Source organism: Hemitrygon akajei, chromosome 19 (assembly GCF_048418815.1).
Source record: "Hemitrygon akajei chromosome 19, sHemAka1.3, whole genome shotgun sequence".
In the NCBI taxonomy this organism is placed as follows: domain Eukaryota; kingdom Metazoa; phylum Chordata; class Chondrichthyes; order Myliobatiformes; family Dasyatidae; genus Hemitrygon; species Hemitrygon akajei.
The window spans coordinates 63,452,978-63,479,135 of NC_133142.1; the positions used below are offsets into that span (position 1 = coordinate 63,452,978).

A 26,158-nucleotide genomic window follows, 5' to 3' on the forward strand; every position below is an offset into this window, starting at 1 on the left:
TGCTCCATCAACCTGCATGTGGCCTCATCTTGACGGTAGAGGAGGCCATGGACAGACATGTCGGAGTGGGAGTGGTCTGTGGAATTGAAGTGTGTGGCCACAGGGAGATCCCACCACTGCTGGAGGACTGAGCGCCGGTGTTCAGCGAAACAGTCTCCCAGTCTGTGGTGGGTCTCCCCAATGTATAAGTGGCCACATCGGGAGCACCGGATACAGTATTTCACCTCAGTTGACTCGCAGGTGAAGTGGTGCCTCACCTGAAAGGACTGTCTGGGGCCTAGGATGGTGGTGAGGGAAGAAGTGTGGCGGCAGGTGTAGCACTTCTTCCGTTTGCAGGGATAAGTGCCTGGTGGGAGTTCGGTGGGGAGGGATGGGGGGATGAATGGACAAGGGAGTTGCGTAGGGAGCGATCCTGCGGAAAGCAGAAAGTGGGGGGGGAGGGGAAGATGTGGCTGGTGGTGGGATCCTGTAGGAGGTGGCGGAAGTTACAGAGGATTATACGTTGGATCTGTAGGCTAGTAGGGTGATAGGTGAGGATCAGGGGGACTCTATCCCTGGTGGGCTGGCGGAGGGATGGGGTGAGGGCAGAGGTGTGTGAAATACGGGAGATGTGATGGAGGGAAGAGTTGATAGTGGACGAAGGGAAGCCCCTTTCTTTAAAAAAGGAAGACACCTCCTTTGTCCTAGAATGAAAGGCCTATCCTGAGAGCAGATGCGGCGGAGGCGGAGGAATTGAGAGAAAGGGATAGCATTTTTGCAGGAGACAGGGTGAGAGCAGGAATTAACAATCGTGATGTTTTTGTATAAGTCACATATATGTATATATGAAATTAAATTAAAAATAGTGCAAAAGCTGAAATAATATTAAAAAGTGAGTTAGTGATCATCGTTTTAATGTCTATTTAGGAATCGGATGGCAGAAGGGAAGAAACTGTTCCTGAATCACTGAATATGTGCCTTCAGGCTTCTGTACCTCCTTCCTGATGGTAACAATGAGAAGAGGACATGTCCTGGGTGATGGGTGTCCTTAATAATGGACATCGCCTTTCTGAGACACTGCTCCTTGAAGATGTCTTGGATACTACGGAGGATACTTGGATACTACGCAAGATGGAGCTGACTAATTTAACAACTTACGGTAGCTTTTGATCCTGTGCAGTAGCGCCCCCCCTCCCCCAATACCAGACAGTGATGCAGTTGGTCACAATGCTCTCCACAGTACATCTGAGTGTTTTAGGTAACAAATCAAATCTCCTCAAACTCCTAATGAAATAAAGCTGCTGTTTTGCCTTCTTTACAGCTGCATCGATATGTTGGGACCAGGTTAGAACCTCAGCGATCTTGACAGCAGGAACTTTAAATTGCTCACTCTCTCCACTTCTGATCCCTCTATGAGATTGGTTCGTGTTCCCTGATCTTACCCTTCCTGAAGTCCACAAACAGCTCTTTGATCTTACTGATGTTGACTGCAATGCTATTGCTACGACACCACTCAGCTAGTTGGTATATCTCACTCCTGTACATCTCCCCTCTCATCTCCATCTGAGCTTCTACCAACAATGGTTGTATCATCAGCAAATTTACAAATGGTATTTGAACTATACTTAGCCACCCAGTTATCGATATAGAGGGAGTAGAGCAGTGGGCTAAGCATATATCCTTGAGGTGCGTCAGTGTTGATTGTCAGCGAAGAGGAAGTATTATTACCAATCTGCACAGACTGTGATCTTCTGGTTAGGAAATCAAGGATCCAATTGCAGAGGGAGGCACAGAGGCCTAGGTTCTGCAGCTTATTCATCAGGACTGTAGGAATGATGGTGTTAAATGCTGGACTATAGTCAATGAACAGCATTCCAATATAGGTGTTTGTATTGAACATAGAACATAGAATATTATAGAACAGGACAGGCCCTTAGGCCCACGATATTGTGCTGACCTTTTAACCTTTTTTGAGATCAATCTAAACTTTCCCTCTCATATAGCTCATCCATGTGCCTATCTAAGCAACGTCTAAATCTCCCAAATGTATCTGACTCTACCATCACCCCTGGCAGCAGGTTCAATGCACTAACCACTCTCTGTGTATAAAACTTACCTCTGAAATCCCCCAAATACGTTACTACAATCACCTTAAAATTATGGTTCCTCATATTAGCTATGTTCGCTTTGGGAAAAAGCCTCTGGCTATCTACTCTCTCTCTGCCTTTTATTACCTTGTACACCTCATCCTCCTTCACTCCAAAGAGAAAAGCCCCAGCTCACTCAACATATTCTCATGACATGCTCTCTAATCCAGGCAACATCCAGGTAAATCTCCTCTGCACCCCCTCTAAAGCTTCCACATCCTTCCAATAATGAGGTGACCAGAACAGAATACAATACTTCAAGTGTGGTCTAACCAAGGTTTATCAAACTAAAAGTAGAGAGCAGAGCTGTGAGATGTACACTGAGAATAACTCTCCTCTTTTATAAAACATTGCTCTGGGGGAAGAAAGCTGACAAGGCCTTAGTTTAAATTCCCATATGGAAAATAAAGTGATTGAGACCTACAGCACAGAAGTAGACCTTTTGGCCCATTGGGTGTGTAGGCAGCCACTTCCACTGAGCTCGGACTAAGGCCATCTTATTGCATGGCACCTGTGACAGTGCCACACACCAGAGCTTCTGTGCTCAAAAATCACAGTCAGACAAAACTGACACCGAGTGAGCAAAGGAAACACTGGCGAATAAATGATCGGGTGAAGAGGTGGCTTTTGAGAAATGTCTTGAAGGAAGGATTCAGGGAGGAAGTTGGCAAGGAAATGGAGGAAGGGCAAGAGGCCAGAAATGGAGGAACACAAACATCCCAGGGAGCTGTAGACAGGGGTTACAGAGATAGGGAAGGTGAAGCCTTAGAGTGATGTGATGCACTAGAAACATCCACAATTTCTTTCTTCCTATAGCTGCTGTGTGGCCTGCTGAGTTCCTCCATCACATTGTTTGTTGGATTTACTGAGAAATGTGGCCAAACTATCTTCAAATGAAGAATGAGATAAACATTTGTGTGTGACTGTGGTCAGTTAGTATAACTGCTGGCCACCTCACCCGCATGTCCAGAATATATTAACCAGCTCAGTGTAGGCTCAAATATTGCAAAAATCTAATTCCACTCACTGACTCGAGAGTGGTCCTAAACCATGCTTGAGTTTGGTTGTATCAAAGACATCATCCAAAGTTTAATTTCCCTTAGTTCAAAAGATGCTTAAGAGTTCTTGGGAACAAATAAACCCACATCCCCAGATTGGAAGGAGGCACAAGTCTGTCCACACAGACTCTCAGAGGTTTTGGGCTTTCAATGAACGGCATAAGTTCCTGGAGTTCAAAATTTAGGGGGCAGCTGGGGTCATTGCAAAGTAAAACCAGTTCTATCTGTTCCTTTCAGAAACCTGAGCAAAATCAGATGGTGGGGGAAATAAGCTCTGGCACTCTGATAGTATGAGGTTGTCAGGGCAATTTTCCTCCTCATGCACTGCTGAGGGATGGATGTATTTAAAATATGCTCTAATAATTGCCAATTTTCTGCTTTCCTCACCTGTGGGTCCAGATGCTCAGAGTAGGGTATTGCTCCTGCATCCATACAAAGGGAATGGTGCACATTGTCCCTCCTTTTGTAGTACATGGCTCCATAAAGGGCCACTTTATGGAGTTGTGAAAAACCAGTGAGGGGTATAAATAAGATAAATACACCCTGTCTTTTTCCCAAGGTTGGGGAAACCAAAACCAGAAGTTTAAGGTGAGAGAGGACAGATTAAAGAGGGGCTCTTAAATAAGTGGTCCATATGTGAAATAAGTAGCCAGAAGTAGTAGCTGAGGCCAACAAAGTAACAACTTTTAAAAGACAGTTGGACAGGTACATTGATCGGAAATTATGGAGCAAATGTGGGCAACTGGGACTGGCTTGGATGGGCATCTTGGTTGGTATAGGCCAGTTGGACCGAAAAGCCTATTTCCCTGCTGTATTGGGGCACTCCTAATAGTTGTGCAAGGTGCTATATAATTCCATGGACTTTCCATGGATCAGCACAGCCTGAACCTGTGTCTTCCTTAGAATTACAACATCATACAGGATGGTGAATTAAATATTGAACCATTGTGGATCTCTTTCTATTTTACAATAAATATTCCTTTAATTAATGTTATTCTTTGAATATGTTTGTTTGACGTAAGGCACAGCTCTTACGATGGAGCAGAGCATACAGCCACCATCTGCACATCCATCTGGTACTGTTGGGTCGCCAAAACAAAAACTACTTTCAACTGATGCTGAACAGAAGTCCTAATGTGATATAATCAGGAAGAGGCACATCTGTGCTCAGGTCATTACTGCTGAACCTTTCCCGATTCACAGATTACCTGGATCATGTGATGTTTGCCAGATGGGTATCAGGTTTCATCCACTGACCTTCCTGCTGTTTAGACATCCCACTGTGCACTTCTGGTCACCACACTACACCTCATCCACAGCTTGTGACTGCCGACGCAAGTAAAGCGGTGCATGATAATAAACTGACTTTGACAGAGGGATGAAATAGTATTAAGGAGACCGGTGGGAGGGAACTGATGGCTATTGCAGGGCCGTTGGCATCTTCTGCCACGTGGGAACTCACTTTGCGGCAATATCTGAATTGCTGAGTTAAACACCTTGGGTTAACTACATGTTGGCCGATATTTTAATCTAAATTTATTGATGTCTGGCTGCATTCCCAACTTGCAAACTGGTTAGGTTATGTATAGTTCTAAGGGGCAGAACCCTGACATCTCTTGGGCTGCAACTAAGATTACAGGATTATAAGTTACAGGAACAGACTTAGGCCATTCACCCCATAGTGTCTGCTCTGTCATTCAATTATGGCTGATTTATTTTTTCTTTCAACTCTACTCTCCTGCCTTCTCCTCATAACCTTTGATGCCCTTACTAATCAAAGACCAAACAAACTCCGCTTTAAATACTGTATACCAAATGACTTGGCTCCCAAAGCTGTTTGTGGCAATGAATTCCACAGGTTCATCACTCTCTGGCCAAAGAAGTTCTTCTTCATCTTTGTTCCAAAGGAACATCTTTATATTCTGAGGTTGTGCCCTTTGGTCCTACACTGTCCCACTTCTGGAAACATAGAAGAACATAGAAAACCTACAGCACAATACAGGCCCTTTGGTCCACAAAGCTGTGCCGAATATGTCCCTAACCTAGAACTACCTAGGCTGAACGCTTTACTTTCTATTGTGTGCATTTCGTGTCATGAACATGGACTTAACTTTTCAGGCTGAGCTGCATCTGTACAGAAAATGCTTGAATACAGCTTGGGACCATGGAATACCCAAAATAAATATGTATTCAGTTAGTTCCACATAGCACTTACATTGGAACTGGCACTGGCTTTCTTTTGCTCTGAAAACACTAAAGCACTATTCTGTTCAAATGGTGATATTACTGAAAGTAACTTCTTTAACTTAAGGAGCACACACATAAAACTAGTTTTAAACAGCTTTTAATCATATGCTAAGTTAAATTAAGATAGTTACATCAAGTTAGCACTTAGAACTTTTAAGCAAAATTGAAATTTATACTCTTTTCTTCTGAACGCTTTACTTTCTGTTGTGTGCATTTTGTGTTATGAACATGGACTTAACTTTTCAGGCTGAGCTGCATCTGTACAGAAAATGCTTGAATAAAGCTCGGAACCATGGAATACCCAAAATAAATATGTATTCAGGTAGTTCCACATAGCATTTACGTTGGAACTGGCACTGGCTTTCTTTTGCTTTGAAAACGCTAAAGCACTATTCTGTTCAAATGGTGATATTACTGAAAGTAACTTCTGTAACCTAATGAGCACACTCATAAAACAGCCACTCCATCTAGGTCTTTAAAATTTTGATAGGTTTCAGTGAAATTCCCATTCATTCTTCTAAACTCCAGTGAGTACAGGTCAGAGCCATCAAGCACTCCTCATCCATTAACCCAAATTAAGAAAAAAAGCCAAATTAAATCCACTGTGATTCAACGTTGTAAAACAATAAAATGTGAAAGCTTCCAAGTTGGGGGCTGGGGTGGGGGGGGGGGGGGAATGAATACTTTTTATAGGCACTGTATCATTACATTTTGTGTAACTTTCCTGGCCTATCTTGGGGACCTGGGCTGGATGGTGTCCTTAATCACATGTGACTCAGAAAGGAGGCTAATATGTAGTTATTGAAGGAAATGAGTCCTGTTAACACAACTCTTTTACTGAAAATGCAAGAGATGAATCGATAATTTAAACAGGGTATGCCAATATTAGCTTGATATTACTCTAACACACCCTTAACAGCTTAATTTTATTGGTTCTTTATGAGTCTCTGTGGATGTATTATACATGGAGAGAATAACCAAAATGATTTTTAAAAATATCCTGGAAATTTTACAGGGATCAAGAACAAAGGTCTTTTTTTTTTTGTCAAAAATGCTCCCATCCCTCTGGCTCAGATCCTCCCTCCTTCAGGTCTTGGGTTTTTATCTACAATTTCTGAGTACAAGATGGTTTGTGTAAATGGATGCCATAAGTACTTCAAGCTTTATGGTTGCCGAGAAACAAATCCACTAATAAAGGTTGAATTAGCAGTATCTGATGATTCTTTCCCATTACAACTCATTCAGTGGTGAAACAATGTACATGGCATGAAAGTGCAAAGACAAATCCAGAGCATATACACAAAATGCTGGAGGAACTCAGCAGGTCGGGCAGCATCTATGAAGAGGAATAAACAGTTAACATTTTGGGTTGAGACCCTTCATCAGCATTATGAGTTATGATGAAGGGTGTCAGCTGAAACATCCACTGTTTATCATTGACTGTTCCAACTAGGACTTACACCAATTCCCAAACAATAAACCTTGGGTCACAAAGATATCAAAGCCATACTGAACAGGAAGAAGAGAGCATTCAGAGATGGAGATAGCGAAGAGTTGAGGCTGGTTCAGAGGGAACTGAGGGAGAAGATCGACCAGGGCAAGGACTGCTACAGGAGGAAGCTGGAGAGGAAACTACAGCAGAACAACTCAAAGGATGTGTGGAGTGGTATAAAAACAATCACAGGGTACAAGAAGAACAGAGACCAGGTGATTGAAGGAGACTGTGACAGAGACAATGAGTTAAATGGGTTTTTCAACAGGTTTGATGACGAGGCTTCTGTTTACCCGTCTACAACCCATCCGCCTCCCAGCTCCTCCCCTCTCACCTCTTGCCTCTGTCTCTCTCCAGGGACTCTGGAGAGTCAACAACCACAGACACATGGACTGTCATTGCTGAGTGGGTAAGGGGAGAGCTTAGCAGACCACCAGGCAAGGTTGTGGGACCGGACACATCAGCCCAAGGGTACTCAAGGTGTGTGCTACTCAGCTGTGTGCATTCTTTCAATAAATCTTTAATCTGACCCTAAGCCTGGAGAGGGTCCTTGTGCTGAGGAAAACATCCTGCCTCGTTCTGGTACCCAAGAAGGCATGTCCCACCATGCCCAGTGACTACATACAGATCAGTGGAACAGACCTCACGTTATGAAATCATTAGAAAGATTGGTCCAAACCAATGTAACTCCATCATTGCTCCCACTCCAGTTTGCTTACCAACCACATAAAGTATTCTCCTCCCTTGGAAGTTTTCATGTTTTATTGTTTTATTGTTGAGGATGCCAATATCTTCCTGCTTCAATGGACTTACACCCAGTTGGATGAACCAGGCAGCTCTATGAGAATCATGTTCTTTGATTTCTCCAGTGCTTTTAACAGCATACAACCTGCTTTACTAGGGAGTAAGCTCACGGAGATGCAGGTGGATGCTCCACTAGTGTCCTGGATTACAGACTACCTGTCCAGACAGTCACAGTATGTGGGATTGCAGAGCTGTCTATCAGATATTGTGGTTAGCAGCACAGGGATACCTCAGGGGACTGTCCTGTCCCCCCTCCTGTTCACCATCTACACCTGGACTTCAAATACAACTTGGATTCCTGCCACTTGCAGAAGTTTTCGGATGTATTAGCCAGGGTCAAGAGGCTGAGTACATAAGAGTGGTGGACAATTTGTTGAGTGGTGTGGGCTGAATCACCTGTAGCACTATATCACTAAGATAAAGGAATTGGTGGTGGACTTCAGGAAGGTGAAAACACCCTGCATTCCCATCTCCAACAAGGGAATGGATGTGTAAGTTGTCCGGGACTGGACTAAAAATACAGAGCCTCTGAACAAGAAAGGACAGAGCCAACTGTATTTCCTGAGGAGACTCCGGTCATTCAATAGCTACAGTACTATGCTGCAGATGTTCTACGACTCAGTGGTGGCCAGCAATCTATTCTACACTGTAGTCTGCTGGGGCAGCAGGGTGAGAGCAGCTGATGTCAAGGAGATCAATAAGCTCGTCAGGAAGGCTGGTTCTGTTCCGGGGGTGGAACTGGACTCCTTGGTGGTTGTGTCTGAGAGAAGCTACGAAACATTGTGGACAATCCCTCCCATCCCCTCCATGACATACTGGACAAACAGAGGAGCGCCTTTAGTAAGAGACTGATTCCACCGAGGTACATCACTGCACACCACAGGAGATCCTTTCTCCCTGTGGCTATAAAACTCTACAACTCCTCTTACTTGAGTATATAAGTATATGGTTTCATTGCACATCTGCATTTTGCACTATTACATTTTAATGCACATTTTGTATTTATTTTGTACCTCAATACTTACATTTTGTATTTCAAAGAATCTATTTCTGACAGAGAAACCTTGCGACAATAATTTCCTTTGGGATAAATAAAATTTTATCTCATCTTATCTTATCCCCCTCTACATATGCTGCCTGACCTACTGAGTTCCTCCAGTATTTTGTATATCTTCAATGCCACGGCGGACCCTCATTGCTCAGATGGAAATAATGTCAACAGGATTGTACTTAATAAATCTGAGTTTGATTCCCTTCCTTGATGCTGAAGATGGAGCTCAGTGAGGTCCAGAGGTTACCACTCTGTGGCAGCTGATGAATTGTCTGTCATACCTCAGGGTAATGACACTGGTGAAGATGAAGCCACTTACCTTTTGTTTCAAAGTTCAAAGTAAATTTATTGTCAAATTATGTCTATCTCACTGTATACTACTTTGAGAATTGTTTTCTTGCAGGTATTTATGAAAAACTAAAAATAGCGAAGACTGATTAGCCCAGGCCTAAGACACACGGGGAGAAAAGCCCACTTACCTTCTTTTTCGGAGGAGGTAGAGGTATCGAGAAGGCAAATAAAGGCACCGCCAAGTTGATGAAGCCATTCCTGTAGGCAGTTCTTGGCCTGTGACCCTGCACCACCTTGTAGAGCTCCAAGCACACCAGGCCAGCCACAGCAGCTGTGGTGGTGGCGATTGCAGGGATGATCCGTCCAGCAATCAGTTTGCTCTGCAAGACAAAATGATTAAACAAAGGCTGAAGGAACTGACCTTCCATACACACAACCTCATACTTAAGTTCTACTTTTGCCTCAGAGTCTTAAAGTTGCGGGTTTAATTCCCTGCTCAGAATCCCTGAGCAAAAAGATGAGAGGAACCGTGCAAAGTCACAAAACCAAAGTCTGGAATTTGTTACAGGAGTTGGACTTGGTTTATTATTGTTACATGCATGTGGTATAACGAATGCTTGTCTTGCCTACTGTTCATACAGATCAAATCATTACACAATGCATTGAGATAGAACAAGGCAAAACAGTAACAATGTAGAAGAAAGTGTAAAAGAATCAGAGAAAATGCAGTACTGTTCTTGAGACTGGTGATATGTTCTTTCATAGAACAGCAATTTTTAAAAATTGTGGGATCTTAATATGGCTTCTTTCACATTTCTTTCTGAATACTTCAAATTACTTTATAAGTCACTGAAAGCAATGAAGCAGACACTATATAACCCTTGGAAGCAAATACAAAAGTATTGCTTAAGAGATCATTAGACGGATACAGGAATATGCAGGGAATGGAGGGATAGGATCATGGGCAGGCAGAAAAGATTTAGTTTAACTTGGCATAGAATCATGGACTGAGGGCCTGTTCTAATGTTGTGCTATTCTTTGTTCTATGCTTAATGAAACCCTTTCAAGCATGCTGTAGGATACGGAGCAGCCAATGAACATGCAGTAAGTAGCCACACACACACACCACACCATCTGCTGAAGGAACTCAGTGGATCAAGAGACATCAGATCAGACACTACTTGATCCGTTAAGTTCCATCTGCAGATTTTTTGTTACTTTTTGCATTCTCTTACACCATAAGACCATAAGACATAGATACAGAATAAGGCCATTCACCCATCAAGTATGCTCCATCATTTCATCATGGCTGATTTATTTTCCCTCTCAACCCCATTCTTCTCCTTTCTCTCCATAATATTTGACACCATGACTAATCAGGAACCTATCAACCTCAGCTTTAAGTATACTCAGTGGCTTGGCCTCCACAGTCGTCTGTGGCAATGAACTCCACAGATTCACCACCCTCTGGCTAAAGAAATTCCTCCTCATCTTTGGAGGAGATCTCTGTTCTTAAGAGATGTCCTTCTATTGAAGCTGTGTTCTCTGGTCCGAGACTCCCCCATTATAGAAAACACCCTTTTCCAAATCAACCCCATCTAGGTCTTTCAAAATTTCAATAGGTTTCAATGAGATCCCCACTCATTCTTCTAAACTCCAGTGAGTATATTCCCAGAACCATCAAATGCTTCTCGTATATTAACCCTTTAATTTATTTATATATAATTCTCGTGAACCCCCTCTGAAACCTCCTGCGTTCCATATGTAACAGTCTGATATTTGAGCGGGTTAAGTGATTTTGAGTGAGGCATAAATATCAGATGAGACAACAGGAAGAGCTTTCATTTTCCCTGAAATAGTCGCATGTAATCTATTACACACTCAGAAAACAGGCATGTGAAACAACAACATCTGGAGCTGGTAGATAATAAATATGAAGATACATATTCAATAGGAGTTTCTCAGCTCTTCCTGCATGTTTATCAATTAATTAGACAGTGGCTGATCTGACTGGAACATTCAAATTCCTGCCTTTAGCCCTCTTCCCCTAGTAAATATTAATCCCCATGGTTATCAAGAATCTAACTAGTGCCTTAAGATTATTCAAAGACTTTGCTCTCTTTACACTTGGAGGAAGAGAGGTGCCTCTCAGGAATCTCTGAGAGAAAAACAAAATCACGACATCTCTGCTTTAATGGGCTGAATATTATTTTATTGTTATTCTAAATTCTACCATAGGACCATAAGACCATAAGACATAGGAGCAGAATTAGGCCATCTGGTCCATCGAGTCTGCTCTGCCATTCAATTATGGCTGATCCTTTTTTTCCTCTCCTTCTCAACCCCAGTTCCCGGCCTTCTCCCGTAACCTTTGAAGCCATGTCCAATCAAAAACCTATCAATCTCTGCCTTAGATACACCCAACAACTTGGTCTCCACTGCTGCATGTGACAACAAATTGCATAAATTCACTACCCTTTAGCTAAAGAAATTTCTCTGCATCTCTGTTTTGAAAGAGTGCCCCTCTAGACTCTCCTTTCTATATCTACTCTGTCTAGCCCTTTCAACATTCGAAAGGTTTCAATGAAATCCCCCTTATCCTTCTGAATTCCAGCGAGTACAGACCCAGAGCCATCAAACGTTCCTCATTAGATAACCCTTTCATTCCTGGAATCATCCTTGTGAACCTCCTCTGAACCCTCTCCAGAGAGAAAACACCCTCTACAAAGAAGGCGTGACAGCTGTTATATCTCATTAGGAGTCTGAGTAGGATTGGTATATACCAAAGACTCTAGATGTAAATGGGGAGCATTCTAAGTGGCTGCATCACCCTCTGGTATGGGACACTTCTTTCCATCCACCATCGGATTTCTGAATGGACAATGAACCCATGAACACTACCTCACTATCCCTCTTTTGTACTAGTCATTTATTTACTCCTGATTTTTTTGTCTTGCTCTGTACTGCTGTCATAAAACAAGACACCTCAGTGTTAATAAACCTGATTCTGATTCCCAATGATTCAGAAACAGCATTTTCTCCTTCAGATTTCTGAATGGTCCATGAGCCACTACTTCATTATTTCTTTTTTGTTCCACTATATATTTAATCTTGTAATTTATTATAATTTTATATCTTTCAGTAGTCCTGGTGCAATCCAACTAATGTTACATCCTATGTCAGAAGGTAAATCTGATTCTGATTCAGATGGTAATCCATGGATATCTAATGTAAAATGGTGTCACTCATTTGACCCCATGTCCTTATCTCAATGGCAATATGTAAAAGAAGTGAGACAGAGAGAGAGGAAGACACACACATCAAAGGAAGAAGGTGGAAATAATTAGAAATCAAAAGGCAGGCAGAGACAATGACGGCAGTAGACAGACCTATTTATTTCTGTTAATGAGGAACCCCTTGGGAAATCAACTGCTAATTTACCAAGACTGCAAATAGAGAAATCCAATTATTGTTAATGCTTTGAAAGCAAAAAAATTTGCAGCAGGGACTGCATCTCTACCTCTGCAGTAAATTAAGACATAATTTTGGCAGCAGATTAGGCAATGAGAGAATTAGGTGCTGTTGTGGCACAGAGGATTTAAACCTGTGTTTCACCCAGTTTAGTAATTACAGGTGGGGCTGTTTGCCTTAGCCAGGTCAGCCTCCACTGGAGTTAAGTTTCTGTGTGACATCATCTAAATGTATGCAGGTTCTACACTGAATCAGACGGGGAAAAGATTATTGGCACTGGCTTGATCTGGATCAGGTGTCAGGGTGAAATTGGTTGTCATCTTTCACATTCTTTACTGCATCCCACTGTAACCAACACAACTCTCTCCAACTCACAGGCTCCTGAACCAGCATGGATAACTTCATTCACCTCAATTCTGAAAATGATTTCACAAATGACAGACAATCAAGAACTCACATTATTTGCCATATTTATCTATCTGTTTGTTTTGAAATCTGCACAATTTGTCTTGTTCTGCACATGGATGTCAGTCTCTGTTTATGTATACTTTTCATTAATTCTAGAGTATTTCTTTATTTTCCTGTAAATATCTGCAAGGAAGTGAGGCTCATGGTAGTATTTGGTGACATATACATACCATTATGATACACTTATGTTTAGAAATACAGTGTGAACAGGTCTTTCCAGCCCAACAAGCCCAGTAACCCTCATATTTATTAGTAGCCCAGGGTTCCAACATTTTTAATGCCATGGACCCTATCATTAACTGAGGGGTTCGTTAACACCAGGTTGAGAACCCCTTTGACAGGACAATTTACTATGATCCATTAACTGGTAAGACTGTGGGAGGAAATCAAAGTCCTCAGAGGAAACCATGTGGTTACATGGTGAATGCACAAACTTTTTAGAGATGGTAGCAGAATTGAACTCCAAAGTCCAATGCCCCAAAGTGTAATAGTGCTGCACTAACAGCTATGTTACCATAGCACCCAAATTTTCTTTGACTTACCTCGACTTTGATTTTGAAGAATTTATATTTATATAGTGACATTCACTCAGGGTACCCCAAGGAATAATGAAGAACTTTTGAAACATTGCAATGCAGGATAAGTTGCAGAAAACTAGTGCTTAAAAACTTCTATGGATAGCACAATGATTAAACCATTTGTCCATGTAAGTTAAAGGATAAATTTGTCCAGGGAAAGTTCCTGTGCACCAGTGTTCCAGGTCTCCACCATGGTTTCTGTTCAATGTTTCAATGAATGTTAGAGAATCAGCTGGGAAAATCTGTGGAGTTTCATTAATACCCAGTTCAGGATTGAACAGAAGCTAGCTGAGGCAGGTACATTAACAACATTTAAAAGGCACTTGGACAGGTCCATGGATAGGAAAGTTTAGAGGGATATGGGAAAAATTCAGGCAAATGGAACTTACTTAAATGGGAATCTTTTTGATAAGGACTGATGGGCTTGTTTCCCTGCCGCATGATAATGATCCTAAGTCATTATAAAATAACATGCCTAAAACTCGATTAGCTGGCAGACACTCTGAAACACTGATCACCTGAGCTAAATCCAATCCTTTCCTCCTACATAGCCATCTATTTTTCAATCATCCTTGTGCCTATCTAGGATGTTTCTTAAATGTCCTGAATGATCCTGCCTCTTAAACTACCGCTGGCAGGGTGTTTAATGAACCCACAGCTCTCTCTGTGAAGATCATCACTAAAGGCACAACAGCCTCTTCTTTTACGTCCTGTAGCAACCTAGGGTATTCTGTCTGGCTGTGGGGACTTACCAGTATATCCCCTTTCTTAACATTGACATGTTCTAGTCTATCAGCTTATATTACACTGAATTGACAAATGTTAATGTCCATCTCACTGGTTCAGAAACGTGGACGTCCGTCTCATTGGTTCACAAACGCCAATCTCTGTCTCTCTTGTTTGGAAACGTCAATCTCCGCCTCACTGGTTCACAGACGTCAATCTCCATCTCACTGGTTCACGGACGTCAATCTCTGTCTCACTGGTTCACAAACATTAATCTCTGTCTCACTGGTTCACGAACATCAATCTTTGTCTCACTGGTTCACAGACATCAATCTCCATCTCACTGGTTCACGAACATTAATCTCACAGACGTCAATCTCTGTCTCACTGGTTCACAAACATCCATCTCTGTCTCACTGGTTCACAGACATCAATCTCCATCTCACTGGTTCACGGACGTCAATCTCTGTCTCACTGGTTCACGAACATTAATCTCTGTCTCACTGGTTCACAGAAACGCCAATCTCCGTCTCACTGGTTTGGAAACGCCAATCTCTGTCTCACTGGTTTGGAAATGTCAAACTTAGTCTCACTGGTTCGGAAACGCCAATCTCTGTCTCACTGGTTTGGAAATGTCAATCTCTGTCTCACTGGTTCACAAACGTTGAGGTTGATCTTCAATACTTTCTGTTCAAGTCAAGAAACTGCAGGATAAATTTGATGGAGAGATGGAAATTTATATTAGACTGTAGTTGCAGGTCGTGTTCTGCTATTACCCAGAAACAATTATACCATCAAGCAATGTTTGTGAATCATCAAATGTTTGAACATTGCTCTGTGTCTGTTCCGATTTTCACCTTCTTTATATGTGTAAAATCCAGGGACTGGAAATATATAGAGGTTGAATGTGGAAATGGGGTGAGAGCAGAGATGGTTCTGTGGAAAGAGGAAATAAACTGGGTTTGCTTTCCTTTGACTAAAGAAAGTGACCGAAGGCAATGAAGGATCTGATCAAGGACCAACTGAATCCATTGAGTGAAATCCTGGTAAAGACAGATTGAAAATAATTAGAAAATAAAGTGAAAAGAATTTGCTTATGCAACCTGCTACAATCACACTGGATGAAATGGTGGTGGGAAGAGATTTCATGGTAACTTTCAGGAGGTAATTTTCAGAGCAGGGAGTGGAACTAACTTGTTTCAAAGTATTGGCACAGGGACTAAGCTGATTACCATCTGTGCATTGTGATTTTGTGATTAAAGAAAACAATGTTTGCAAGAGTAAAAATGAATGTAGGATCTATGGTGCCAGTTTGTGTAATAAGCTGTTCTTTGGGATGATGGGCTGGTTTAATTGGATGGTGCTCTGATAGGTTCAGTATAGTATGTTGGAAGAGCAGATTGAAAGGTCTTTGCTGTGCATTTCCTCTCTGTTTTAGTTGAACAGTGCAGGCTTGATGTTCACAATAGGCCCATGGGTACTGTCCTATTGTGTATCATTGGAATAAGCTCCAAGAACCGAAGGATTACTGTTTCTGATGCATAACTATGATGATTCTCCACTGCTGATATTCCCACTGGAACACAAGGGCATAGAAACTTTTAATTCCTCCTTGCAGCTGGGATTTCTCCTCGGTGATGCCTGGAAAGCTGGTAACTGTGTTGCATCATTCTATAGCACAGCATCACAGAGATGCTAACAAACTGTGCCATCTCACTGAAAGTCCAATTTGCTGCATTTTACTTTGTCCTCCTGGCTGCCTCTCTGTCAGACCTTTGTGATGTTGACCTGTGAGGACTGTGTATTCGAATAGAGAGAGGAGAATGCTTCTCTGTGTATAACTATAGCTCTCAGAAGCAGCGAACATCTCAGGTCGGCACTCAGTGGCCATTTTATCAGTACACTTATATACAGTACCACTCATTAATGCAAACATTTAGTCAGCAAATCCTGTAACAGCAACTTATTGCAGAAAAACATGCAGACATGGTCAAGAGGTTCATTTGTAGTTTAGACCAAACATCAAAATGGGGAGGAAATGGGATCTGAGTGACTTTGACCATGGAATGATTATTGGTGCCAGATTTGGTGGTTTGAACATCTCAGAAAGAGCTGATCTCCTGGGATTTTCATGCACAACAGTCTCTAGAGTTTACAGAGAACGATGCGAAAAACAAAAAAAAATCCAGCGAGTGGCAGTTCTGTGAGTGAAAGCACCTTATTAATGAGAGAGGTCAGAGAAGTATGGCCAAACTGGTTCAAGCTGACAGGAAGGCAACATTAACTCAAATGACCACAGATTACAGCGGTGGTGTGCAGAAGAGCATCTCTGAACACAGAACACATCGAACCCTGAAGAAGGCTGGATACAGCAGCAGAAACCATGAAGATACAGTACACTCGGTGGCCACTTTATTATGTACAGAAGATACCCAGTAAAGTGGCAACTGAGTGTATGTGCAATGGGGTTGTGAATCAATAGCTGTACAAAACATCCACAAGAAGATAATGACTTATGGTGCTGATTTATGGTGATCAGCAACAAAACAAGAGGAAAATAAATTAACACCTCAAATTGTTCTGGATGAAGAACACTTGCTGAATAGGGTAGGCAAGTGGGCTCAACGGTAACATAAAAGAGAGAATTAATGGAGTTGTAGTCGCGCACAAAATGCTACGAAAGGAACACATGGAGGCAGAGAGAGCTGAACTTGGAATTACTTTACTGATTCAAACTCGTGCGCTTAAATCTCCCCTCCCAAGGGTCCCTGTGACCAGCAGGGTGGACATGACATCAGACCATCCCCGGAAGGTCCACCCTGAGCAGGCCGCGCGTCTGCCTGCGGCTCCCGATGGCGGTTTGAGTCCCTGTGTGCAGACTGCCACACCCCCCCCCAGAAACGTCCATCGGGGGAGTGGAGCCCCCAGTCTGTGTAGCCTGCCTGGGTGGCCGGCCTTGCCGGCGAGGTGCGGGTACCCTCACTGGTTGCTCACTGTCCAAGTGCGCTGGTTTGAGGTGGTCCACTGTAAAAGTCTCTTCCCGGCCACCCACCTCCATGACACACGTGGTTCCGTTGTGCCGGATCACCTTGAAGGGTCCCTCGTACGACCGCTGTAGAGGTGACCTGCGCAAGCCCCTGCGAATAAAAACATACTCACAGTCTCGGATGTCTTTAGGGGTGAAGAATGGCGTGGGACCATGCCTGGAGGTCAGGACCGGTGCCAGGGTCCCTACCTTGTCCCACAGCTTTGTTAGCACCGCTGCTGGAGATTTGTTCAAACCTCGGGCCTCTGGTACGAACTCGCCTGAGACTGTCAGGGGAGCGCCGTAGACCACTTCCGCCAAGGAGGTGCCCAGGTCCTCCTTGGGGGCTGTGCGGATGCCCAGTAGCACCCAGGGAAGCTCGTCTGTCCAGTTGGGGCCCTTGAGGCACACCATCAGGGCTGACTTGAGATGCCGGTGGAATCGCTCTACCAAACCGTTGGACTGGGGATGGTACGCTATGGTGTGATGCAGCTGGGTGCCCAGGAGCTGCACCAGTGCTGTCCACAAACCAGACGTGAACTGCGCCCCTCTGTCGGAGGTGATGATCGTTGGGAGGCCGAACCTGGTGATCCAGTTTGCAATGAGCGTCCTGGCGCAGGACTCAGTGGACGTGTCTGCGAGCGGTACGGCTTCCGGCCATCTGGTGAACCTGTCTACCATGGTAAAGATATACCTGGCATCCCGGGAGACTGGCAGGGGGTCGACGATATCCACGTGGATGTGTTGGAACCTCCTGTGCGTCGGTTGGAAACGCTGGAGGGGAGCGTTCACGTGCCGCTGGACTTTGGCGGTCTGGCAGTGTACGCAGGTCCTGGCCCAGTGTCCGACCTGTTTGTGCAAACCGTGCCAGACGAATCTGTCTGCTACCAGATTGATGGATGCCCGGATGGACATGTGGGCCAGGTCGTGCAGCGTGTTGAACACCTGGCACCTCCATGCTGCTAGTACCACGGGTCGGGGTTTGCCAGTAGACACGTCACACAAGAGTCGATCCGCTGCCGGGCCGATGGAGACGTCCTCCAACTGGAGCCCTGAAACGGCGGTGTGGTAAGCTGGGATCTTGGCGTCTGACCGTTGTGCTTCCACCAGTGCTGCATAGTCTATTCCTGAGGACAATATGTCTACTGAGTGGAGGCAGGGGCGAGACAGTGTGTCGGCGATGATGTTGTTCTTCCCTGCGATGTGGTGGATGTCCGTGGTGAATTCTGAAATAAAGGACAGGTGCCTCTGCTGTCGAGCCGACTATGGGTCCGATACCTTGGCCAGTGCGAAGGTGAGGAGCTTGTGGTCCGTATACGCGGTGAACTCCCTTCCCTTGAGGAAGTACCGGAAATGCCGGACATTCAGGTAGAGTGCTAGCAACTCTCTGTTGAAAGCCTCTGGTGGCCATAGGTGCTGGCTGAAGAAAGCGAGTGGTCGCCACTGGTCCTCGACGAGCTGCTCCAGGACACCGCCAACTGCCGTGTCGGAAGCGTCTACTGTAAGTGCCATGGGTACATCGACTCTCCGGTGCACTAGGAGGGCCGCCCTTGCCAGCGCCTCCTTGGCATGCTCAAACGCCTCCGTGGACTCCATGTACCATGCCACTTCTTTGGCCTTGCTGGCCATCAGGCTGAACAAGGGTCTCATGATGCAGGTCGCCGCCAGCACGAACCGATGATAAAAGTTGTCCATCCCTATGAACTCCTGCAGGCCCTTGACCGTGCTGGGCTTGGGAAACTGGCGGATGGCCTGGACCTTGTCCGGTAGGGGAACTGCGCCATGTCGGTTGACTCTGTGGCCCAAGAAGTCGATCTCCGTCAGTCCGTACTGGCAATTCGCTGGATTGATTGCCAGTCTGTGGTCGCTCAGGCGTTGGCAGAGCTGGCGCAAATGTGCCACGTGCTCCTGGTGTGAACTGCTGGCCACCAGGATATCGTCCAAGTAAATGAAAACGGAATCCAGGCCGCTTCCCACCGAGTCCATGAGCCTTTGGAAAGTTTGGGCTGCATTCTTGAGACCGAAAGGCATCCTCAGGAATTCGAACAAGCCGAATGGGGTGATGAGGGCACGTCGTCGGGGTGCACTGGGATCTGATGGTATCCCCTGACCAGGTTGATTTAGGAGAAGATGGTTGCTCTGTGCAGGTTCGCCGTGAAGTCCTGGATGTGGAGTACCGGGTATCTGTCAGCGGTTGTGGCATCGTTGAGCCTCTGTAGTCTCCGCAGGGCCTCCATCCTCCTGCGGACTTGGGCACCATGTGCAGCGGGGATGCCCACGGGCTGTCTGAGCGGCGTACAATTCCCATCTCTTCCATCTTACGGCACTCCTCCTTGGCGAGGTGGAGCTTGTCGGGTGGGAGCCTGCGAGCTTGGGCGTGCAGCGGCGGTCCTTGCGTGGGGATGTGGTGCTGCACGCTGTGCTTGGGGTCGGCCGTGGAGAACTGTGGGGTGACTATGGAGGGGAATTCCACCAACACCCTGGCGAATTCGTTATCCGAGAGGGTCACGGAATCCAGGTGGAGGGCCGGTAGCTTGGCTTCTCCGAGCTGGAAAGTCTGGAACGTCTCGGTGTGGACCAAACGCCGGCCTTTCAAGTTGACCAGGAGGCAGTTGGCTCTTAGGAAGTCTGCCCCAAGGAGTGGCTGTGACACTGCTGCCAACGTGAAAATCCAAGTGAAACGGCTGGACCTGAAATGCAGTGCAATAGTTCGAATACTGGTGCCATTTGCGGCGGTGAGTTCAGAGCCTGGGACCACGTTACGAGTGTCTATGTTCGAGGGGGGAAGTACGCTGACCTCGGCCCCGGTGTCTACCAGGAAGCGCCACCCGGAGTGTCGGTCCCAGAGGTACAGGAAGCTGTCTGGGTGGCCAGCCGTCATAGCCATTAGCAACGGCTGGTCCCGGTGTTTTCCGGAAAAGCACATGGTGGACGGCAGCAGCACGTGCCTGAGCCCCATCTTTGGTGATAGAAACACCATTGTTCTGAATTTTCGTCCTTTCCCCCCGTGGGTCTTGGTGGCTTTGGTTGTGGGGCCTGGGCTTTGGGGCGCTTGATTATGGCTAGGTCCATGGAGGCTGCTCCGCGTTGCTTGCTCTGCCAAAGGACGTCTGCTTTATCTGCGACCCTGTGTGGGTCAATGAAATCCTCACTCGCGAGGAGGAGGCGAATGTCCGCTGGCATTTGCTCAAGGAACAACTGTTCAAATAAAAGGTACGGCTTATGGCCGTCCATGAGTGCCAGCATATCATTCATGAGCTCGGATGGCGTGCGGTCACCCAGGCCGTCCATGTGTAGGAGCCGCGCGGCCCGTTCGCGGCGGGAGAGTCTGAAGGTACGGATGAGGAGCGCATTAAGCTTAGTGTACCTGTCCTCCGTTGGTGGCTGGCATAGGAAGTCGATGATCCGGCCTGTCGTCTCCTGGTCGAGCGTGCTGACCACGTAGTAATACCACATAGCGTCAGCTGTAATGTCTCTGATATTGAACTGGGCCTCAGCCTGCTCGAACCAAGCGTGGGGCTGAGTGGCCAGAAAGTCAGAAGCTGCAGAGAGACCGCGCTGTGTGAATTGCTTGGATTCATGGCTGGTTGCATAGTCGCTGGTTCCAGATGCTGTCTGGAACGTTGGGGTCACCAATGTAGTCGCACGCAAAGCGCTACGAAAGGAACACACGGAGGCAGAGAGAGCTGAACTCGGAATGGCTTTACTGATTCAAACTTGTGCGTTTAAATCTATCCTCTCATGGGTCCCTGCGACCAGCGGGGCAGACATGGAAGGTCCGCCCTGAGCGGGCTGCGCGCCTGCCTACAGCTCCCAATGGCGGTTTGAGTCCCGTGTGTGCGGACCGCCACAGATTATTTAGTGGGAATCAAATTTATAGAACTACAGGCAAAGATCAAGACACTGGGACTAATTAGTTACTTCTTTCAAAGAGCTAGCATCGGGATAATGGGTTGAGCAGCCTCCTCCTGTCCCGTCTCTTTCAATGATTCTGTACAAACAGTAATTTTGAAAGAGTTCTGTCATCAAAGTGCTTATATTTCTCCTGTGACTCAGGAGCACCTCAAGCGCAAGGCTCACTCAGTTATGGAGAAAAGAACACATATTTAATTTGATGAATTAGTTTGTCTGCAAAGGAACATTAACAGCCGAGGAGAGTCTGGATCCCTGCTTGAACTTTATCCTGTTACTATAAGTAGAGTGATTCAACCCAGCTGTAGTTTAGGGGCCAGTTAGCAGACAAGGGAAAGTAACCTTTCCCAGGATTCACAGTTACTGTATGTCTGCCCACTTCCTTTCCCCATCAAACCTCATTAATATTATTGAGCTGAAGGGGTGCAGGGCCCCTCCGTCTCCTTAGCTTTACTTGGTTTATGCCAGAGGATAAGATAATGTCTGAATGTCTGGGAAGGAAGGTGGTTCAATATTAATACCAGATTTTAACCATTTCTCCCATCATGTGCCATTGTCATCTTCTGCAAATAAATCAAGAATCGCAAGTTCAACTAACCAAACAGATGTCCGATTGGTGGCAAGCTCCCACCCCACTCAGCTAGTTGTGTAACTCCCTCCCCTGTGTCTCACTCCCTTGTCTTTGTTCCCAGCGTGAGGCACAACATATGGTTGAGCAATGACAAGACCTGATCCCAATGTCTCACCCTGCCAGGAGTCACTTAATCGTTCCTTCCCATGAGAAGAGATGTACTAACCTAAAAGAATCATTACAGAAAGTCAACTAAATAAAGAGTTCAGGTGAAGATACAAGATGTGAAACAGATCGAGTTTGGCGGCAAAGTGCAAGGACTGAGTTGTACAACGGTATCTTGCATTTACATTAGAACATTGAACAGTATTGCACAGTACAGGCCCTTCAGCCCATGATGTTGTGTAGTCCTTTTAACCCACTCTAACCAATCTAACCTTTCCCTCCCACATAGATCACCATTTAGCTATCATCCATATGACTATCTAAGTTTCTTAAATGTTCATAATGCATTTGCCTCTACCAATTTCCCTGGAAGGGTGCTCCACAATCCACCACTCTCTGTGTAAAAAATCTACTTCTGACACCCCACCCCCATACTTCCCTCCAAATATCTTAAAGTTATGTCCCCTTATATTAGCCATTGCTGCCCTGGGAAAAGGTCTCTGTCTGTCCACTCTATCATCTTGTACACCTTTATGAAGTCACCTCTCATCCTCCTTCACTCCATAGCTCACTTGACCTCTCCTCATAAGACTTGCTCTCTAATCCAGGCAATATCGTGGCAAATCTCCTCTGCACCCCCTCTAAAGCAGACTCGATGGGCCGAATGGCTGACTTCTGCTCCTTTGTCTAAAGCTTTCACATCCTTCCTATACTGCCCTCAATGTTAATGAACGTTCTAATATTTCCACAGTAGCACAAAATTTAACACCTAGATGAATGTGGAAACTTGAAAGACAGGATTCACTGTATTAAGGGGGACAGAGGTTGAAAGAGGGAGGTTTAGAAAAGGAATTCTGGAAAGGATCTTGGAAGCTGAAGGCACAGCTCAGCTGGTAGAGCAGTTATATTTTGGAATGAGAGGAGCATCACTATTTGGTGCTTCAAGAGATTACCGAGCTAGGGAGCTGAGACAAAGGTTATGGAAGGATTTGAAAGGATGGAAATCTTAATGTTGAAATGATTATCAATGTCAGGACAGGCAGGACCTGTGATTGAGTGGTGTGGGCTACAGGACATTATGTTATGCTTTAGAGCATATAAACATACTGTTTATTCTACAGGCGACAGAATAACGCAGAGGTCAGCGTAATTGCTTTACAGTGTCAGGAATCACTGATTGGGGTTTGATTCCCGCGGCTGTCTGTGAGGAGTTTATACTTTCACTCCATGACTGCACAGGTTTTCTCTGGGTGCTCCTGTTTCCTCCCACATTCCAAAGACATACGAGTTAGGGTTAGTTATGAGCATGTTAATTGCACTTGCGGTCTGCCCCTAGCAACGTCCTCAGATTGTGATGGTTGAAATACAAAATAGCATATTTCATTGTATGTTTCGGTGTCTCTGTGACAAGTAAAAGATAGTCTTTATAATCTTCATACATACTTTATCCAGCTTACCAACCTAGTCATTGAATTGTTCATTGGAGAAGACCATAAGACAAAGGAACAGAATCAGGCCACTCAGCCCATCGTCTCTACTCTGCTACTCCATCATGGCTGATTTATTATCCCTCTTAATCCCATTCTCCTACCTTCTCCCCGTAACCTTTGATGCTCTGACTAATCCATAAACTATGAACCTCTGCTTTAAATATACTCAATGACTTGACCTCTAAAGCTGATCGTGGCAATGAATTTCACAGATTTACCATGCTCTGGTTGAAGGAATTTCTCCCTCTATTCTGAGATTGTGCCCTCTGGTCCTAGGCTCACCTACTATAGCAAACAGCCTCTCCATATCCACTCCGTCTAGGCCTTCTAATATTCGATAGGTTTCAATTAGATCCCCCCTAATTCTTCTAAACTTCAGCAAGTAAAGGCCCAGAGTCAACAAACACTCCTCATATGTTAACCCTTTCATTCCTGGAATCATTCTCATGAATCTCCTCTGGACCTTCTCCAATGCCAACACATCTTTTCTTAGATAAGGGGTCTGAAACTGCTCACAATACTCTATGCGATCTGATCAGTGCCTTTTAAAGTCTCAGCATCACATCCTTGCTCATATTCTAGTCCTCTCAAAATGAATACTAACATTGCATTTTCTTACCACTGACTCTACCTGCAAATTAACCTTTGGAGAATCCTGCACAAGGTCTCCCAAATCCCTTTGCAGCTCCAATTTTTTGAATTTTCTCTCCATTTAGAAAACAGTCCATGTCTTTACTCCTTCTACCAAAGTGCATGACCAGAGCAACACACAGAAAATGCTGGAGGAACTCAGCAGGTCAGGCATCATCTATGGAAATGAATAAGTAGTCAACATTTTGGGCCGAGACCCTTCAACAAGACTGAGAAGGAAGGTGGAAGATGCCAGAATAAAAAGAGGGGGGAGGGGAAGGAGGCTATGTGAAGCCAATTGTGTGGAAAAGGTCAAGGGCTGGAGAAAAAAGAATCTTATAGGAGAGGAGAGTGGACATAGGAGAAAGGGAAGGAGGACAGGACCCAGTGGGAAGTAATAGGCAGGGTGAGAAGAAGTAAAAGATCAGAGTGGGGAATAGAAGTTGACATTTAACATGTTTTTCCCAGCTAAGAAAATGTAAGGATGAATTTTACAACTTCGTCAACTGCCCAGAATTTAAAATGATCTGCATTTGCATTTTCCAACGGATTTGTGAAAATGGCCTATTTGAGTCAGAGGTGAAAACCAAGGGTCTTGTTCACACAGAAGTCATGCAGTGCCTGGAAAATGATCTCAAACTCCACATGGATGGGAAGGGAAAAGCTAGTTTTCTGTGGGTCACATTGAAACAGAAGGAGGTGACTAAGCAAGGATGTGGGGAAGACTATACTTTATATGTGACGTTGCTGAAGTGAAACAGAGTTTACAACTAATTATCAGTTTTAGTTACAATTACCCTCATCAAGATCTGTATATATACTCAGTTGTCATTTTATTAAGTAGAGGAATAGAACCCAGAGCAACCCTGCTGCTGTAGTCCATTCAATTCACGGTTCCATGTATTGTGTCACAATCAAGAAAGAACCTACAGATGCTGGAAATCAAGGTAACATGCACAAAAGCTGGAGAAACTCATCAGGCCAGGCAGCATCTATGGAAAAGAGTGAACAGTCAACATTTTGGGCTGAGACCCTTCATCAGATCCTGATGATGGGTCTTGGTTTAGAAACACTCTCCTGCATGCCACTGTTGTGGTTATTTGAGTTACTGTCTCCATCTTGTCAGCTTGAACCAGTCTGGCCATTCTCCTCACGTCTCTTATTAACAAGATGTTTTCACCCACAGAACTGCCACTCATTGAATGCTTTTTGCTTTTTGCACCATTCTCTGTAAACTCTAGAGACTGTTGTGCATGAAAATCCTAGAAGATCAGCAGTTTCTGAGATACTTGAATCACCTCATCTGGCACCAACAATTATTCCATGGTCAAAGTCACTTAGATCACATTTCTTCCCCATTATGATGTTTGGTCGGAACAACAACTGAACCGCTTGACTATGTCTGTGTATTTTTATGCACTGTGTTGCTGCCACATGATTGGATGATTAGAAATTTGCATTAACAAGCAGGTGTACAAGTATACTTAGACAAGTGGCCTCTGAGTGTAGTTGGTGGGTAGTTATGCAATTGTGGAATGTTAAGGGATGAACACAGGCAACTGAGACTAGCAGGAAGTTATACATGAGCTATGGCTGGAATGGATCAGTTGGGCTGAAGGATCTGTTTCCATGCTGGCTTAGCCTGTGATTCTGTTACACGTCAACAGGCCAATGGCCTAGTTCTTTGCGAGAGCAATTCAAAATGAGGTCCCATGGACATGTATGTTTCCGTCTTTTCTCTTAAATGGCGCAGTTGTGCAAATCTCAGTTTATTCCAGTTGCACAGGGTTTCATGCTCCTGCAACCCTCTTGAGTCCTCAAAGCCTAGATTTCTCCCCAGCTGCTGGGAAACCAGTCTTGGATCTGTGGTGGAAATTTAGCTGTTCTCATGTGTTGTGGGTTCAGATCAAACTCTGTTAGCTTGACCATGTAATCCAGTCTAATCTTCCTGAATGACGACTGGAATGACTTCCTGAATCACCCTGAATGACGACTGGAACTTCAGAGGAACCAGCCACTGGATGAGATGTTAAACCAATATTGCGTTCTCATG

The 26,158-nt window shown here is 44.8% G+C and overlaps 1 protein-coding gene across 1 annotated transcript in view; it reads right to left on the minus strand.

Moving 5' to 3' along the window:
* The window catches only part of LOC140741996 (ubiquitin-like modifier-activating enzyme 1), a 430,112-nt gene that overhangs the window by 123,346 nt on the left and 280,608 nt on the right, over positions 1 to 26,158 (minus strand). The window contains exon 22 of the mRNA XM_073072650.1: positions 9,258 to 9,449. Coding sequence (XP_072928751.1) covers positions 9,258 to 9,449 — 192 coding nt within the window. The remainder of the gene's footprint in view (positions 1 to 9,257; positions 9,450 to 26,158) is intronic.